Below are 17,600 nucleotides of genomic sequence, written 5' to 3' on the forward strand. Positions count from 1 at the left end.
ATCTAGGTAACTTGTGAAAAGTTAAGTATGGAAAATGTGCATAAATAACATCAACATAGGTCTGCACATTCAATACACTTACCTGTGTTGGGAAGCTATCAGTTCCTGGAGTGGTCCAGCGCTGCTTCTTTTATAGAGGGTAGTCAGTGCCTGGTCAGCAGAAGTCCCTAACTCCATTTGGTCAAGCATTCATGTCTTGTTACTTTTATGGTAGTGACAGTTACGGATCTTGCAAGCATGATTGTTAGTATGTAACTGTCTTGTGTTTTTTTTTTTTTGTTGTTGTTGTATGAACCCAGGAAGAGTAATTTTTCCAAACCAATGGGTTTCTAAATAATTCAATAAATTCCTCATATTTAATGTATCTTTGGGTGTATATGTGGGTGTATATGAAGTTGAACTATACAAATGATGTTAAAATATTCCTATGTGGTAGCAACAGAGTTCATTCTTTTGAAATATCAATCCAACCAATTTACTGTAAGCATTTAAAGTTAAACATAGTCAGATGAAATATTTGCAGTGAAATCAAATACACCGGTGATACGTAGTAGTTAGAATACTGGTGCAGTAAATTCCTTTCATACTACTGAAACTAATTTTTAAATACTGTCATGCTCTCATTTAACTAGGCAAGTTGACTATGAACACGTCTTTAGAGCAACAAAGGAGTTTTATGGACACAGGGTTACAAACATACACCCCATACACCCCCACATAAACACACTGAAGAGCTAGCATCTTCAAATACACCATTTTATTACTGGCCATAGAGCAATTTCAGTGGGGCAAGAGTGGTTAAGTGCCTTACTCAAGAAAAGAGGAATGTGAAATTATTTAGGGAGAAGAGAGGGATGTTTAATCACTTTCTCCTTCCTCTACTCTGTGATGATTTTTCATCGTCCAGGTTATGTTTATTCAAGAAGGGTTGACTCAAGGGCAGCTGAACCTAGTTGTAGATCTACAGTCGAGTCCAGTTGCCCTGGAGTCAACCCTCCTTGGATTTCTCCTCCAAGTTATCTTAGCCAGTCACAGGTTTCCTTCTTCAGCTTGTAGTTTACCACTCCCTCCAAGTGTAGGTACATAAGCTATCTTATTTCTGGGCAGCTTTGGCTGCTAGTTTTGGGAGAAGCATCCAAGTGCCCCTGGTATTTAGTTGCAGGACTTTAGCACATCTAAGGTCTTTTAAATGCAATTAATTGTGAGATATGGGTCATCCTCCTAAATGTCACTGATATAAGAAAAAGATTACCATAGCTTACTTGAATGTAAACACTTATTATGCATTCTGCATTCATCTATAACATCAGTTTGACAGTTTCATGAAGTCTTAAACAAAAATCAATTAATGATGTTTAATGCCATACTTGCTAAAGCTTTAAATCTGCTCATAAAAACTGAGTGTGCTAATAATACCTAAGAATGCAGTGAAATAGATACCATGAAGTGCATAGCCTTATTTGTTTGCATTTGCCCACATATGTTCCAATAAATGAACTTGCTGATTTGAACATTGAAAACACTTTTACTTTAAATAGATGACACTGTATCGTATTAATCTCTTTAACAGGCATGTCATATGCATGCACAGAGCTTAGTTTTGGAAATATATCAAAATGTCTCTGGGCTTCAGTTACAGGACACTGGCACATCTCATATTCCTGTATTAAAATTACAGATGAGGTTCTATCTATCTAAAAGCTTATTTTTTTCCCTAAATGGTCTTGAAAACAGTTGCCAACTCAGTTGGGATCAGACCCGAAATAAGTTCCACACGTCAAAAAGATCTTCATCCATTTGCTACACAGCTGACATCTGTTATGGAAGCATCGTGTCAGTGTCCTGGAAGACTCTTGACAGATTATCACCCCATGTTAAATTTTTGAGTGATTGCTAGCATTGGCTCAAACACAGAGAACATGTTTCATGAACACAGAAACAGACTATTTCAGAATTTGTTAAAAAATCAGGATCAAACACATTTTTTCCAAATACCTGTGACTTTTTATTTTATTGGAGGTACTGATTTGAGTGACTGAACTGACAGGGGATATAAAAATGTTCGACCATGTAAACAAATGTTCTTAGTAGTTTTTGATTACACTCTGGTTTTGTTACTGCTGATACTCTTTACCCAGTTGCATGTGGACATTTGTGCAGTGTCCCAGGGGTCAACTTTTATAACTGATACGGCTGATTCATAAATGATTGCACAAATTTGCCCAGAGGGTAAGATGATACAACATGAGCAAAAATGGAAAGACATTTTGCAACTGTGCGATCACATGTCATTAAAGGATGAATCACAGTCACTGAGCTTTATACAGCTTGGTTTCAGTAACTCTTGTTTATCCTTTAAACCAGGGGTTTTCAACTGGTGGTCCGTGGCCCCCTGGTGGTCCGTGAAGGTATTGGTCGTGCGTGACCATGCATACAATAATGGAGTTTCAATGCTGGAACAGGTTTTTTTTGTATGTTTGTTGTTTTGTTTTGTTTTGTTTTGACATGTTTATGTATCACTTCTTGTTTGTGAATGATCAAATTCATTCAAATATGTCAAATTTAGAAAAGTCAAGCTGACTTGTCTGGGTGATGACTAACTAGTGCCTATCTGTCCCTTAATAGCCTTTGCTAATGTTGGAACGTGATATTAAAGTCCCATGCATTCCTGTCTTGCCTGTACAAACACACATACAGTAGAGGATTAGGGCCATACACAAAAAATGAGTTCTGAGATTAATCTCAAAATTCAGCCTTTTTTTTTTTTTTTTTTTTTTTTAGAAAAAAGGTAGAATTTTGAGAAAAAACTCAGAATTTTGATTTAATGTCACTTCATTTAATGTCAGTTCTGAGAATTATCTCAGAATTCTGAGATTAATCTCAGAGCTCCTTTTTGTGACCCTAATGCTCTTCCATAAAAAATAGCCAATGAAAAGTTTCAGTCGCTGTCTTTTCACTCGTGTGCCACTGTGAGCTAGGGCTATCTTCAAGCCAGACGGTGTTAATGGCCCTCAGTCTCCAGCTGCAACAACAAAACCATTCACGTTTCCACTGTTGTGCTGATAGTCCCGCAGTCTCGTCCCGTCCATGCACATGAGTGGGAAGTAGGAAGCGAGTGGTTAAAGTCTGCACACCTGACACTAACTAACTACTGTAGAACTACATACCACGGGAATTTTTCCTTTGGAAGCCACTTTGTGCTTCATGTGCTTTAACTACCTTATACTGAAACCCCCTTTTTTTTCAATTTGTCAGGCACCTGTCCCGTGGTGTTTTGAATACCCTATTCAAAACACCACGGGACGATTCAAAACACCATTTCCAACCATCTTGATACTGTAACACTCTTCATTTTGGAACCACTCAGTCATGTTTATCTCGCCTTCATCTTGTTAAGAATGCTGCAGCAAGACTTCTGACTAAGGGCTCTAGTTTCGCAGACCGGCGAGAGGGGGGCGTAGTGCACCTGCGCTTCGCCAACTGGGTGTGGCCAGGTGGATTTTTCAAGTTTGGCACTTTACATTTTCAATTTGTGTGGAATATTTATATATATGGAAGAAGAACTGGGTAGCTAACATGAGCAGCGCCAGACACCATGACTGGAAAAAAGACATCACCGTACTAGACACATTGTGTCTAGTACATCAGGTTGGATTTCCATTACGCTGCCAAACGGTGCCAATCTCCTTTGATCTGACATCAGATGTGACGGGACAGTCGATATGGAGATAAATTTATGTGCTGATTGAGATAGTAGCATTGAATTTTTTTTTTTTGTCGGTATTTATGGCATTGTTAATGTGCCTGACATTCTGGACACCTGCCTGTGAGGTTTTTGTGACGTGTGCGCACTGCGCGCCGGTCAGCCAAACTTCCACTACACCGGCTGCACTCAGCCTGCGCTGAAAGTAGACCTGGTTTCAGATGGCGAGCTTTGAGCGCACCTCGGCGAAGCCTTTTGGCACGAAACTGTCACTACGCAAAGCTGAATCTGTTGACACCTCCCCCTGCTGCAACGCCACTCCCATCTCAGCGCACCTCGGTCTGCCACACTACCAAACTGAGCACGCCTCGGGTTGCGCTGCTCGAAACTAGCTCTGCGGGGGGTTCGCCTCACTGTGCCACCCTGCGCTGCGCCAGGAAACTAGAGCCCTAAATCTAAAAAAAGAGACAATATAACTCTTGTTCTTGGCTCCCACCACTGGCCCTGTATCACCTACAGAATTGAATTTAAAATCCTACTGATTTTTATAAAGCTTTACATGGTCTTGGTCCTACATGTCAGATGTCTTGTAGCATTGGACTAGGTATGCACTGCTCACCACAGCCCCATTTAGTAGAGGGTTGAGTTGTCTGTTCCAGCCTGTCTTCTTTTGAAAGCATTAATTTCTCCTGAGGATACACCATGAATGCTGTGTTACCGCCATGGTTAGACATTAAAGAGGGATATTTCGGACTTTCTATCAAAGCAGCTCAGTTCTCTGTTAGGCTGTCTGTCTTGTGAGCAAAAGGAGGGGAAATTTATGTTTGTTTGTGCCTCTCTATTAGTCTGACACTTTTGTGCTGTCATTTTTTGTTGGGGCGGAGAGAGAACCTTTCTTATGACATTTATTATCAGGGCTTAGTGCCTTTTTGGAGGTGGTAACAATGGATCCTGTACTCCAAGTCTGGGGAGCGTGCTGGCAGTAGAGGTTGGCTCAGAGCATGTAGAGCTCACAATAGAAATAACAGCACATCAGCTTTGGGCAGTCTTCCTGGCACCGAGGCACTCCCTGTCTTATCTGGTGGACATGTATGTGCTTATTCACAAGGACAGCACTTCAATAGTGTATTATATAAAACACCAAGGTGGGATGAGATCCCTGAGTTTTCTGAGGCAGGCCAGACAGTTGCTTATGGCCCAAATCTGGCTGTTACTGTGGGCCATCCACATTGTGGGAACAACTAATTGGGAGCCAGTTGTGCATGCACTTGAAGGATTGATTCTCTGGCTAACCATCCTTCCTGCCTAGTAGTGCCCCCTTTGTATTGTAACCATGACATTGTCTTGAAGGCTTATTATCCCCTAGTGTTCATAATAAATCCAAATTGGCTACCTTAGATTTAAAGTGATCAGACCAACTATTTGTTTGTCATAGTTGGAAGTTCAAGGGTGCAACATTGACAAAGCAAAGATTCTCACATTGGATTGTGAAAGCAATAGAATAGGCCTATGATGGAGAATCATTCTCCATCATAGTTCATGTGACCTACATGGTTAGGTCAAAGTTAATTTCTTCTTATTAATTCTTAACCATCACAAAGCGTGGGTGGTATTTTGCACCATTGGCAGTTGCTCAGGAATTCAGAGAGCCATAGTTACCTTTGTAACTTACATTGTTCACATAAACTGTCAGCATAAATACCAGAATAACTCATTTGAGTGCGCTCTACCTTGCGCCTAATGGCTTCATTACTGATTTTAATTTTAATAGCAGCAAGTGGTTGATAAATTGTTTAAGAATGTCATCATAATTTTTTTCCCCCTGAATATGGTAAAGTGATAGGTTGAAGCTACAGTGGAGCTGTTTTTGTGGTACCCAAATCATAGAGTCATCAAAGAACAAATGACAGGATTCAGGATAGTGAAGACAACAGTTGTCTTTATTGAACTGGTACTGAGCATTTAGCCATTGATTCATATTTTATGAACTTAGCTGATAGTCATCAATGTCTGGCCTCAACGTTTTTTATTCAGCAGCATCAGACTGAAAAGAGGGGGAAATGAAAATATTAAAATAAATAATATTAAAATTTCCAATTCACATAAGATATAATCTTTTTTCAATCACTTATGTTAGAACTCAAATATGGAATTGTTGGTTGCTATATATAGTAAGGCATGATATTGATTGTGGCTATTGAAGAAAATGTACATAGCATGGGAAAACACTTTTATAACATCTAATGTGAACATAAGTGCTATTATGTATATACATAACTGGTGTTATGTATAACACATACCTTTCCAGCCTCACGGCTCTTGGCTCTCAGCTTGTTGACCTGTGACTCAGCGATGTCAGCACGCTCCTGAGCTTCCTCAAGCTCATGCTGCACCTTCCTATACCTGGACAGGTGAGTGTTGGCCTGTTCCTCCTGTGAGGGATTTGGAGGTACATTTTCTTAGTTGTAAGTGATATTATGATGATATTATTGTTAATTCTGAAAGAAAAATATTATTTTGCATCATTGTATTTGACTTACAGCCTCCTCAGCCTGTCTCTTGTAGGCCTTGACTTTGAGCTGCAGCTTGTCCACCAGATCTTGAAGTCTGGCCACATTCTTCTTGTCCTCCTCAGTCTGCAGAGAATAAAGGATTGTTAGTGATAAAGTTTAGAAGTAGAATGAAGGATAAATAGTGATAGTTATTTAAGAGTGCAAACAGTACCTGGTAGGTTAGCTCCTTCACTCTCCTCTCATATTTGCGGACTCCTTTGACAGCATCAGCTCCACGTCTCTGCTCACCCTCAACTTCACTTTCAAGCTCACGCACCTGTTATATGAATATAAATAATGAATCAAAATGTTGTAGGATCTACAAAAATATAAGAACAGTGTATTCCACATTATGAGAAGTATGATTTACATATTGGCCTACAACACCTACCCTGGACTCCAGTTTCTGGAGCTGCTTCTTGCCACCCTTCATGGCCAGGTTCTCAGCCTCATCCAGGCGGTGCTGCAGGTCCTTGACTGTGACCTCCAGGTTCTTCTTCATCCTCTCCAGATGAGCACTAGTGTCCTGCTCCTTCTTCAGCTCCTCAGCCATCATGGCAGCCTGAAATAAGAGAAATATCATTAATTATTTGACCTCTGTATTGTTGTTGTATTGAGGTTAAATGTTTTGTCTGCAGGGAAGACAACAGAGACAGAGATGTAAACTCACATCAGTGATAGCTTTCTTGGCCTTCTCCTCAGCATTTCTTGCTTCCTGGACACAGTCATCCACTTCACCCTGAACTTGTACAAGGTCAGCCTCCAGCTTCTTCTTGGTGTTTATAAGACTGGTGTTCTGGTTATGAAAAACACAAGACAGTATTTTTAAGACATGGCTTTTATATCTTTGAAGGGATGTGATACCTGTTAACTGTTAGCCACAAACCTGAGAGTGCAGCAGTCCCACACGCTCACTAGCATCAACCAGCTCCTGCTCAGCCACTTTGCGGCCTCTCTCTGTTTGCTCCAGAGCAGCTCTCAGCTCATCAATCTCAGCCTGCATCAGGCCATTTCTACGCTCCACCATGGCAACCTGCTCCTTCATGTCTTCCTGTCCCCTGATAGCATCATCAAGGTGCAGTTGAGCATCCTGAAAGAGAATAAAAAATGTATGGTAAATGTCTCAGCTCACCTACGAGACATATGTATTACTGCTTGAAGGTTCATTACCTTGAGCTGTCCCTGGACATTCCTGAGTTGTTTCTGGGCCTCAGCAGCCTGCCTGTTGGAATGGCTCAGCTGAATCTCCATCTCATTCAGGTCTCCCTCCATCTTCTTCTTGACTCTCAGGGCATCATTTCTGCTCCTGACTTCAGCGTCCAGAGTGCTCTGCATGGACTCAATCACTCTCTGGCTGTTCCTCTTGATCTGCTCCATCTCCTCATCCTTTTCTGCCAGCTTCCTGTCAACTTCACCCTTAACCTGGTTGAGCTCAAGCTGAATACGGAGAATCTTGGACTCCTCATGCTCGAGTGTACCCTTGAAGTAATTTGAACACATTATTTAAGTTCAGCTACTGACAATTCAGGGAGCTGATTTTGTAATGTGCACTATAGCACCACAAGTGGTCAGAAACTCGAGAATCAATGGATTTCAACAAAGTAACCAAACATGAGAAATTGTTATCAGCTCCTGATTTTGTTGTACCTCTGCTTCTTCCAGGGCTGTCTGAATTTCAGACTTCTCAGTCTCCACTGTCTTCTTAGCTTTCTCCAGCTCATGGATGCTCTTTCCAGTCTCTCCAAGCTGTTCAGTCAGGTCTGAGATCTCCTCTGTATAAAAAATAAAGTTACTTGTAATTTCTGTATATAACTGGCTATAATAAATTATTGTGTGGTCAAAAGTAGATCATATTAACATACGCTGCAGGTTCTTGTTCTCTCTCTTCATGGTCTCCAGATGATCCAGTGTCTCCTCGTAAGAGTTCTTCATCTTGAACAGTTCAGTGCTGAGTGAACGAGCCTCTTTCTGAGCTCCTTCCAGCTCTGCCTGGCCCTCCTCATACTTCTGTTTCCATTCTGCAAGGACCTAGTATAATATAGTCAAAATTATTAATGGATATTTCTTTTCATTTTGTAACTTTTATTGTATTTAACACATTGGGCTTTTATTTCTTTTACCTTGTCAAAGTTCCTCTGCTTCTTATCAAGGTTAGCAGCCAGAGCATTAGCTCTCTCCACATCAATCATGAGGTCCTCCACCTCACCCTGCAACCTCTGCTTGGTCTTCTCCAGAGAGGCACACTTTGAGTTCACAGCCTCTATGGATTCTTCAGCGTCCTGCAGGCGCTGGGCAAGCTTTTTCCTGTAGACAAAAAGATTGATTTAGCTCTAGTTTTTGTCAATATATGGACTGAGTCTGTTCAACAAAAGAAAAAAAAACTTCTGTTGTTACTTGGCTTCCTCCAGCTCCTCAGTACGCTGGATAGCATCAGTTTCATATTTGGATCTCCACTGAGCCACCTCGCTGTTGGCCTTGGACATGCCACGCTGCAGCTCAGCCTTGGCCTCCTGCTCCTCTTCATACTGCTCTCTGAGCAGGTCGCAGTCATGACGGGCTGACTGAACACCATGGGCCAGGGCATTCTTGGCCTAAGACAATATAGCGGGATACCTTTTAATCACTCCATGTAACATATAAATATTATATTTAGATAAATTATCTTCAGAGTTGGATCTAGGGGTCTCCACTGTTATTGACTCAGTCCTAAAACAGCCCCATGACAATTTCTGCTATATGAAATTTAACAAAACAAAATAAAATCTCATGGAGGGGATGATGGACAATTTTTTTCCCCTTGTGGTAGGTTCTACAGAAAGTTTTCTTAGCTGGTGCAGGGTGGATTCAGCACCTTTGAAAATATAATGTAAAAAAAAAAAACAATTGTACCTTCACTTCCTCCTCAATGTGCCTTTTGAGCTCCTCAATCTGCTGAGTGAAAGCCTGCTTGCCCCTGGTCAACTGGGATACAAGAGCTTCTTTCTCCTCCAGCTGGCGAGCAAATTCACCTGAGTGATAACATGAAAATTTGTTATTTATGAACTTGTTGAACACCATCCACTAACTAGTTTTCATAACAGTTCACTCACCATTCTCTGTTGCAAGTCGTGCCTTGTGTGCACTCATGTCATTTAGCTGGCGAACATTCTCATCATTTTTGGCCTTGAGTTCACTCAGTTGGTCCTCAAGAGTTCTGCACATTTTTTCCAAGTTGCCCTATCAACAACAAAAATTAGTCCATTTAACATTTTACTGTTCTTCTAGCAATACTTCATGCAGTAGTGCTTTAAAACTTTGATTTAGTGAATGCACAGTAATAACTAAAACAAAGGAAGGAAAGAGTTAAAAAATAAGGCCAGTTTATTCTTCTCATAGCACCTGCTGCTACATTGATTTACATCTCTTCCATATTTTTACATGTAATAGTTGAGAGGATTTTTTTTCTTTGACAAATGATTTACCTTTGATTTGGCAACGGCCTCCATGTTGCTAGAGAGGTCATCAATCTCCATCTTGTACTCGCTCTTCTCCTTCTCCAGCTTCTGCTTGACACGCTGCAGGTTGTCAATCTGCTCTCCCAGCTCTGCAACACTGTCAGCCTGCTTCTTGCGGAGAGCTGCTGCAGTAGCTTCATGCTGCAGGGTGGACTCCTCAAGGTCACGACGCAGCTTCTGGAACTCAGCTTCACGCTTCTTGTTCATCTCGATCTGAGCAGCTGTTGCTCCACCAGCCTCCTCAAGTCTCTCGCTGATCTCCTCAAGCTCCCTGGAGAGATCAGCCCTCTGTTTCTCGACCTTGGCCCGGGCTGCCCGCTCAGCCTCAATCTCCTCTTCAAGCTCCTCAATACGAGCCTACAGTGTGATCAAAGTAAGGTCAGATAGGCCTTTAACCCTGAATAACAGGTGTTATTCTTGATTTAGTGAATCTGAGATGCATGTCAGCTATATTTACTTGGAGTTCCTTGATCTTCTTCTGAAGTTGAGCACCAAGGGATTGTTCATCCTCAATCTTACTGAGGAGCTGGCTGGTTTCAAAGTCTTTCCTTGGTGTGGAAAATACAGGGGTTACACGTTTATGGCACATGTTCACTGCAGATCTGTACATGGAAGCAGGAATCGTGAGAAGTTTATCAAGAACTAATTTTTAACTCACTTCTTGATTTTCTCATCAGACTGCTGTTTGTCGTTCTCCAGATCCATTATGGATTCCTGGGCCAGTTTCAAATCTCCCTCAAGCTTCCTCTTGGCTCTCTCAAGATCCATGCGGAGCTTCTTCTCTTGCTCCAGTGAACCCTCAAGCTGTTGAATTACAGTTTTTAACAGAGGTTATTTAGTGTATAGTCTGCACTAAGACACAGTTATCTTAAAAACAAAGAATGGAAACAACAGTTTTCTCACATCGTCCACTTGCTGTTCCAACTTGGTTTTGGACTTGGTCAGAGTGTTGACTTTGTCTTCCTCTGCTTGGAGATCATCCAGTGTTTGCTGGTGGGCCTCTTGGAGGGCCTTCTTCTCCTTGGTTAACTTGGCAATAGACTCATCTTGAGATGCCATCTCCTCTGTCAGATTTTTCACCTGATTTTTGAAAACAGGGTTACATTATATTTCTATGACTTTATATGTACATAAACTAAAAAGATTAGTATAGATAATCTATTTATCTGTTGTCTCTATGACTATGAATTTAAAAAGAAATTGAACCTTGTTTTCAGTGGCATGTTTCTCCTTCTCCACTTTGGCCAAGGTGAGCTCCAAGTCATCAATGTCTTTCTTCAGCTCAGAACATTCATCCTCCAGTTTCCTCTTCTTTGCAGTCAGTTCAGCATTGACTTCCTCCTCATCCTCTAGTCTCTCATTGGTCTCCTTGAGTTTGGCTTCAAGCTGAATCTTGCTCTTAATGAGCCCTTCACATCTTTCCTCAGCATCAGAGAGATTCTCAGATTCCTAGTTGATTATATATGTGTGTGTTTTATTACAATTTTTTTGGATTAAACTAAAGAAATGGCAGAAAGTAAGTTACTATGCATTCATGCTATAATAATAAATTGAATCAATATATCAATTCTCATATTTAACTTACAGAAGCTACTTGCAGTTGCAAATCATTCTTTTCCTGCAGCAGAGAAACCATCTTTTCCTCCAGTTCCTTCTTCTTGGCTTGTGCAGCAGCCAGGTCTGACTTCATCTTATCATAGTTCTCCTTCATCTGCTGCAGTTCCTTCTCAGTCTCAGCACTCTTGAGAAGAGGCTTGATCTTGAAGTACAGTTTCAACCATGGCCAGTTTTTCACATTCATGAATGAACGGATATTATACTGGATGGAGTAGATAGATTCCCTATAAAGTCAATCAAAACCAAAATGTAATTTTTGCTACAATGTGATTTTGTGTAATTGGCTGGTATAATAATATAATAAAATAATCTGACATGATTTAGGTGGAGCACAATTTATTTTACTCTCATGTTATCCTACCTCCTCTCCATCATCTTAACAAACTCCTTCCTCATGACGTATCCTCTGCAGAGAGCCTGAGTCATGGTCACCAGCTCAGCCAGTTTCTCATCTCTCATCTCTTCCAGGGTACCCAGCAAACCAGCTTTGAAGAACACCTATATTGATTAAGTGAAGGAAATTGGTCACGGGTACACAGGTATAAAGCAGAAGATGCAAGGAAAGTCTATTCATATGTCCTGCAAAAATGAACCTTGGTGTGTCCAAACTTGTACTGAGTATGGTCCACATCAATGGAGCCCAAGAGCTTCTCTGAAGCTTTCTTGTTGTCAATGAACTGTCCCTCAGGGATGACGCTTGCATTCAATACTTTGTATCTGTGGGAGAAAAAAATGATCCATTGGAAGCAAAGCTTTTATTTACAGCACAAGGACATTATATGGCTTACATATCTCATGTTACTCAGCACAGGCTTTGGGCAGTGAAACATGGATAGGTCACCTCTGCTTGAAGTCACCATAGAGGATTCTGCTGGGGAAGCCCTTTCTGCAGATTCTGATACCCTCCAGCACACCATTACACCGGAGCTGGTGGATGACCAGGAAGTTCTCCATGAGACCTAAACATTGTATAAAAAAGTATTCAGTAACGTTCATATGCACGTTCATATTTTGTATTAATGAGTAGCTGTTGTGTTTTTACCTGGGGTCTTTGATTCATTTGGAATCAGGCAGCGCACAAAGTGAGGATGAGTGCTCCTCAAGTTGGTCATCAATTTGCCCAAGTTCTCCTGTGAATTTGAATCGGCTGTTTAGTTAGTCTCTCTTATCAATTTGTTGCAAATTATCAAATATGAATATGAATTGAGTACATACTCTGAAAAGAGCAGATACAGTCTGGAAGGAACCACCCTTTTTCTTTCCACCCTTCTTGCCACCACCTCCAGAAGCCTCTGTTTTTCAAAACATAGTGTCTTACAGTTCCACTGAATGAATACATCTATGTTGACCAAGGGAAAATACATTTTTCAACAGATTTAGTTATGTGAATGAACAGATTAATCTCTTACCCTCAGCTCCAGCATGGGCTGCATACAGCATAGCAAGCAGTTTGTTTGAAGACTTCTGGTAGAGCTGAACAACTGAGTCATTCAGGGGGTCCTTGTTCTTGTCCAGCCAGCCAGTGATGTTGTAGTCCACTGTACCGGCGTAGTGAACCAGGGAGAAGTGAGCCTCGGCCTTGCCCTTGGCGGGCTTAGGCTTCTCAAAGCTCTTACTTTTTCCAAGATGCTGATCATGCAGCTTGTTCTTGAAAGTTGTGTCTGAGGCCTTGGGGAACATGCACTCCTCTTCAAGGATGGAGAAGATGCCCATTGGCTGATGGAGATTTAGTTCAAATGGGAGAGAATTAGGAATTAAAATGTTTGTACAAATTCAGAAATCAGTTGTGCTGGAGAGACTTTACTTACCTTCTCAATAAGCTCAATGCAGGCAGCCAAGTCCATACCAAAGTCAATAAACTCCCATTCAATGCCCTCTTTCTTGTATTCTTCTTGTTCCAGGACAAACATGTGGTGGTTGAAGAACTGTTGCAGTTTCTCGTTGGTGAAGTTGATGCAGAGTTGCTCCAAGCTGTTGAACTGTAAAAATATTACACTTGAAATCAGTGAAGTGGATAACAAGCATTTTTAACATTTTGCTAGTGCTCAAGTGTTATTACTGTAATTAACTCACATCAAAGATCTCAAATCCAGCAATATCCAGCACACCAATGAAGAACTGTCTTGGCTGCTTTGTGTCCAACATCTCGTTGATACGGACGACCATCCACAAGAACATTTTCTCATAGACAGATTTACACAGAGCGCTGACAGCATTGTTGACCTAGAAACAAAAGCACAGGACTGAAAATCTCTTTTTAAGCTTTTATATAGATTATACAATTTTTTATTTTACAGTATTAAATCAATATTAAAATTATGTGATCAGTGTATTATCAGCCTTTACCTGTGGCACGGTCTGACCTTTGGTCACCATCTCATTTCCGACCTTGACTCTGGGGTAGCACAGAGCTTTCAGCATATCAGCTGAGTTCAGACCCAAAAGGTAGGCGATTTTATCAGCCACTGATGGAAAGAAATCAGTTTAGCACACAATACACAGCATAGGTTTGATATATGCCATACAAAACAATATTATCAGAATCACCCTCAGTTCCATCTGGCTCAGCCTGCTCCTCACGCTGCTTCTGCTTGAACTTCATGTTACCATGATGCATCACAGCACCAGTCAGCTTGTAGATACCGCTCTTCTCCTCACCACTGAAGCCCAGGATGTCGATAGCAGTCTGGAATACACATCATATGAAATTTTAATCAGGAACATTTTTGACAAAGATTTGCGTAATGTAAATCAGTGTAAATGAAATGTCACTTACATCTGTTGCAATGAATTCTTCCACATCATTGATGCTCTTGACAGTGATTTCACCCTGACTGATCATTGGATAGTCATAGGGGTTGGTGGTGATCAGAAGAGCCTCTGGAAGAGATTAGAGGAACTAAATAAGAACTTAACTTGAGTCTTCCTGATTGCCAACGTTCTTAATTTTTCGCATAAATTCCTAATTTTCATCTTACACTGTAACTTACCCAGAAGTTCAGGTTTGTGTCCAGTCATTAGCTGATAGAAGATATGGTAGCTCCTCTCAGCAGACAGCTGGAATGTTACTCTGGACTTCTCCAGCAGATCTACAAATAGCAGTTTGTCATGAATTTACATCAAATCCTAACAACAGCAATGTATTACACTTTTATAAATCTGGCCACATATTCAAATGTAAATTAAAACAGGTAATTCTGACTTTAGATATGACTTACATGTTTCAATATCAGCTGAAGCCAGTTTACCAGTTGTTCCGAAGTGGATTCTGATGAATTTACCCTAAGAATTCAGATCATGGTTAGCATAACCTTTTAATTTATATTCCAAAACATTATCTTTGTTGTTTATTGTTAATTTTAACACTTACAAAACGAGATGAGTTGTCATTCCTCACAGTCTTGGCATTACCATAGGCCTCCAGTAGAGGGTTGGCTGCAATGATTTGATCCTCCAGCGAACCCTACATGAAAACAGTGGAATACATTATGTAGGCTGTATTATTAATCCACGGACAACAGACTCTCTGAGAGAGATTCTCAGCCAAGACAAGCAAGTTTACCTGCATTTTACCAGGCACTGGCTCTGCCTTCTTTGCTCCAGTCATGGCAATCATTGCAAAGTACTGGATGACACGTTTGGTGTTGACAGTCTTCCCAGCACCGGATTCTCCACTGGGGAAGAGAGAGGGACATACAATTATTCCCATTTCCTCAAAGCTCATAAAAGCAATGATGCTAAAGTTGGAATTTGTACTTACGTAATAAGGATAGACTGATTCTCACGATCTGAAATGCACAAATGCATATTCCACTTTAATGTCTCATTAAGTGCTGGACATGACTGGTCAGTATAAAATTGGATTTTAAGTCATCTCTGCCATGTCTCATCTTCAACATTTGAAAATCAAGTCAGGCATCATCTCGTATCATACCTGTGAGCATGAACTGATAGGCATTGTCAGAGATGGAGAAGATATGGGGTGGAGCCTCAATCCTCTTCTTGCCTCTGTATCCTGCCACAACCACAGCATCGTACACAGGAAGCCACTTGTAGGGGTTCACGACAACGCAGAACAACCCAGAGTAGGTCTGTGAAGAGTAGAGTACACTGTAATTTCATGAAACACATTGCACATAAATAACTTATATATGTAAAACTTATATATGTACTTATATATATGTGTGTGTGTGTGTGTGTGTGTGTGTGTGTGTGTGTATATATATCATTAAGTGTTTTATTACTAAAGCTGCTGCATTTAGATTCGCCTAAATATGTTCTCTAATTTTGTTAGCATAATGCATTTGCTATTCAAAGTGAAACCATTGGCAGAAATTTGATTTATTGTATGTGTTGCTTGCCTCGTTTATTCTTTCTCCAGGTACAGTTTTCTAGGAAATCTGTAGGACTGAGCTTACAGCATAAAGAAAATCCCTCAACCATAACAAGAAAAGGATCATGTCATTTTGAATGAACAGCATGATGCCACTAAATATTGGAAATGTTGGAAGCATTGAAAAACAGAAGAGGGTTGGGGGGAAAACCAAAGAGAACTTCAGCCAAGCAGCACGTTAGTCCAACAAGCCTATCATCTTTCTAAAGCAAACTGATACGCCTAGGCTATGCATACTTTTTTAAATAAAACAAACTGCTAACAATAATGACATTACAGGCTTTTTAAGTGAGGGTTGCATGACCAGCATATATTTTTAGGTTCTCAGCTTATCAAATCTGCTCATCTTATCGAATCTAAAAATCTAAAAAGAGTTACTATGTCAGAAGAATTTTTTAGGGAAAAAGTGTTGGTTCGACTTTTTACACTTGAATAAGTTATGTGTCATTGTAGTGTTTTCCTGTGTTGCTAACTGGTCCGAGTGACAAAATGACATTTAGGCTACTTCATGAAAATTCCTCTAGATGCTCTTACAGTCACTTACTGCATCACCATTTAAGCAGCACTTATGAGAAGGCTCAATTGAATTTGCATACTTTGGAGTTCAATGTAATTCATTTTGGTTAAAATAGACATTTTAAATTATTTGTCAGCACTATTCAGAGTTTGCATTGTTGCTGTGTGTGCTGTACTATTTTGCAAGTCCCTAATGTAAAGATAAAGAACTAATACAAACAAATTATGCAGGATATAAAAGAAGATCATACTGTATTATATTTATCATATCACTGCTATTAAAAATGAATATACAATAAAAATGTTAAAGACTCACGTAGATCATCCATGATGCAAAACGCTCTTTGAGGTTATACAGCACGGCAGGCTCGTTGAGGTGGGTCATCATGGCCATGTCCTCAATCTTATCGAACTTTGGAGGGTTCATTGCATGAATGTCGTCCTCTTTCACAGTGAGGGTCTGAAAACCAAACACAGTGAAGAAACTTAATATAAAGTTTTACAAAAATCACATTATTAACAAAGAGTTTCTATGCACATACCTTTCCTGTAACAGTCTCCACAGTGGCTTTGCCACCCTCTCGTTTGATGAGTTTACCCTTGAGGTACATCTCCTCAGGTTCAGCCACAAAGAAGGCGGTTTTGGCATCAAATGGAGTGTTTTGAGCCTCAATCCTCTCCCTTTCTGGTTTGCGGAGGTAGATGGCCGCAGGGCCATAGGCCTCCATTTCCGCATCTGTGCTCATTTTGGCACTTTAGTGGACACTAAAATAGATGGAGTTTATATCACTCAGAATATATTAGAGTTAAGATGTAGGGGGGCTAATTAGTTTTGATGTAGTATCTTTGTCTGTTATTGTGGCTGCTTTGTTAGTTGATATCTTTTACCTCACTCGATCCAACCAACTTGTACAGTATCTGTTGTATCAAGATGCTATAAAAAAGATAGAGAGATTGTTATGTTATCATAAAACCTTTTTTGAATATCCAAAGCACATTTTGTATGAAAACTTTGTAACAGTTAAGATGAGACCAAATTAAAACTATATATTCCAGGCTGTCTGAAGCATACAGTTTGGGTTTGTTTGCATAATAGAGTGTCATTGTCATTACACTTACATAATTACATTTGAAATCATGTTAAATGTTATTCATGGTGCTTGCAACATTCACACTTACTTCATTTATTTCAGTACATTGTTCACTATCCTCTCCTGTGATTCAATTTTTATTCATTTATTCACTCTGGAGCTTTTTTAGACTGACTGTCAACACTAGATGCAACTAATTTTGCCACTTTCTGCCAATTTGAGAAAACAAATAAA

At 40.2% G+C, this 17,600-nt stretch overlaps 1 protein-coding gene across 1 annotated transcript; it reads right to left on the reverse strand.

The window, feature by feature from the left end:
- Window positions 1-5,626: 5,626 nt before the first annotated feature.
- LOC115363301 (myosin heavy chain, fast skeletal muscle) lies at window positions 5,627-17,211 on the reverse strand. The gene is made up of 40 exons (XM_030057414.1): window positions 17,164-17,211; window positions 16,818-17,040; window positions 16,592-16,735; window positions 15,301-15,457; window positions 15,127-15,154; window positions 14,929-15,040; window positions 14,737-14,829; window positions 14,585-14,648; window positions 14,357-14,455; window positions 14,143-14,246; window positions 13,914-14,052; window positions 13,713-13,831; window positions 13,440-13,589; window positions 13,175-13,345; window positions 12,776-13,082; window positions 12,582-12,658; window positions 12,409-12,496; window positions 12,208-12,325; window positions 11,960-12,083; window positions 11,728-11,864; window positions 11,335-11,590; window positions 10,956-11,198; window positions 10,653-10,829; window positions 10,408-10,553; window positions 10,207-10,297; window positions 9,717-10,106; window positions 9,345-9,471; window positions 9,145-9,263; window positions 8,650-8,846; window positions 8,376-8,559; window positions 8,118-8,283; window positions 7,903-8,027; window positions 7,426-7,734; window positions 7,142-7,345; window positions 6,926-7,051; window positions 6,647-6,817; window positions 6,428-6,532; window positions 6,244-6,339; window positions 6,004-6,135; window positions 5,627-5,747 (listed from the first exon to the last, which is right to left on the reverse strand). The coding sequence occupies exons 2-40, from the start codon at window positions 17,019-17,021 to the stop codon at window positions 5,730-5,732; spliced, it is 5,817 nt and encodes a 1,938-aa protein (XP_029913274.1). The 5' UTR covers window positions 17,022-17,040; window positions 17,164-17,211; the 3' UTR covers window positions 5,627-5,729.
- Between the last annotated feature and the right edge of the window lie 389 nt (window positions 17,212-17,600).

Source organism: Myripristis murdjan, chromosome 8 (genome assembly GCF_902150065.1).
Source record: "Myripristis murdjan chromosome 8, fMyrMur1.1, whole genome shotgun sequence".
Classification (NCBI taxonomy): Eukaryota; Metazoa; Chordata; class Actinopteri; order Holocentriformes; family Holocentridae; genus Myripristis; species Myripristis murdjan.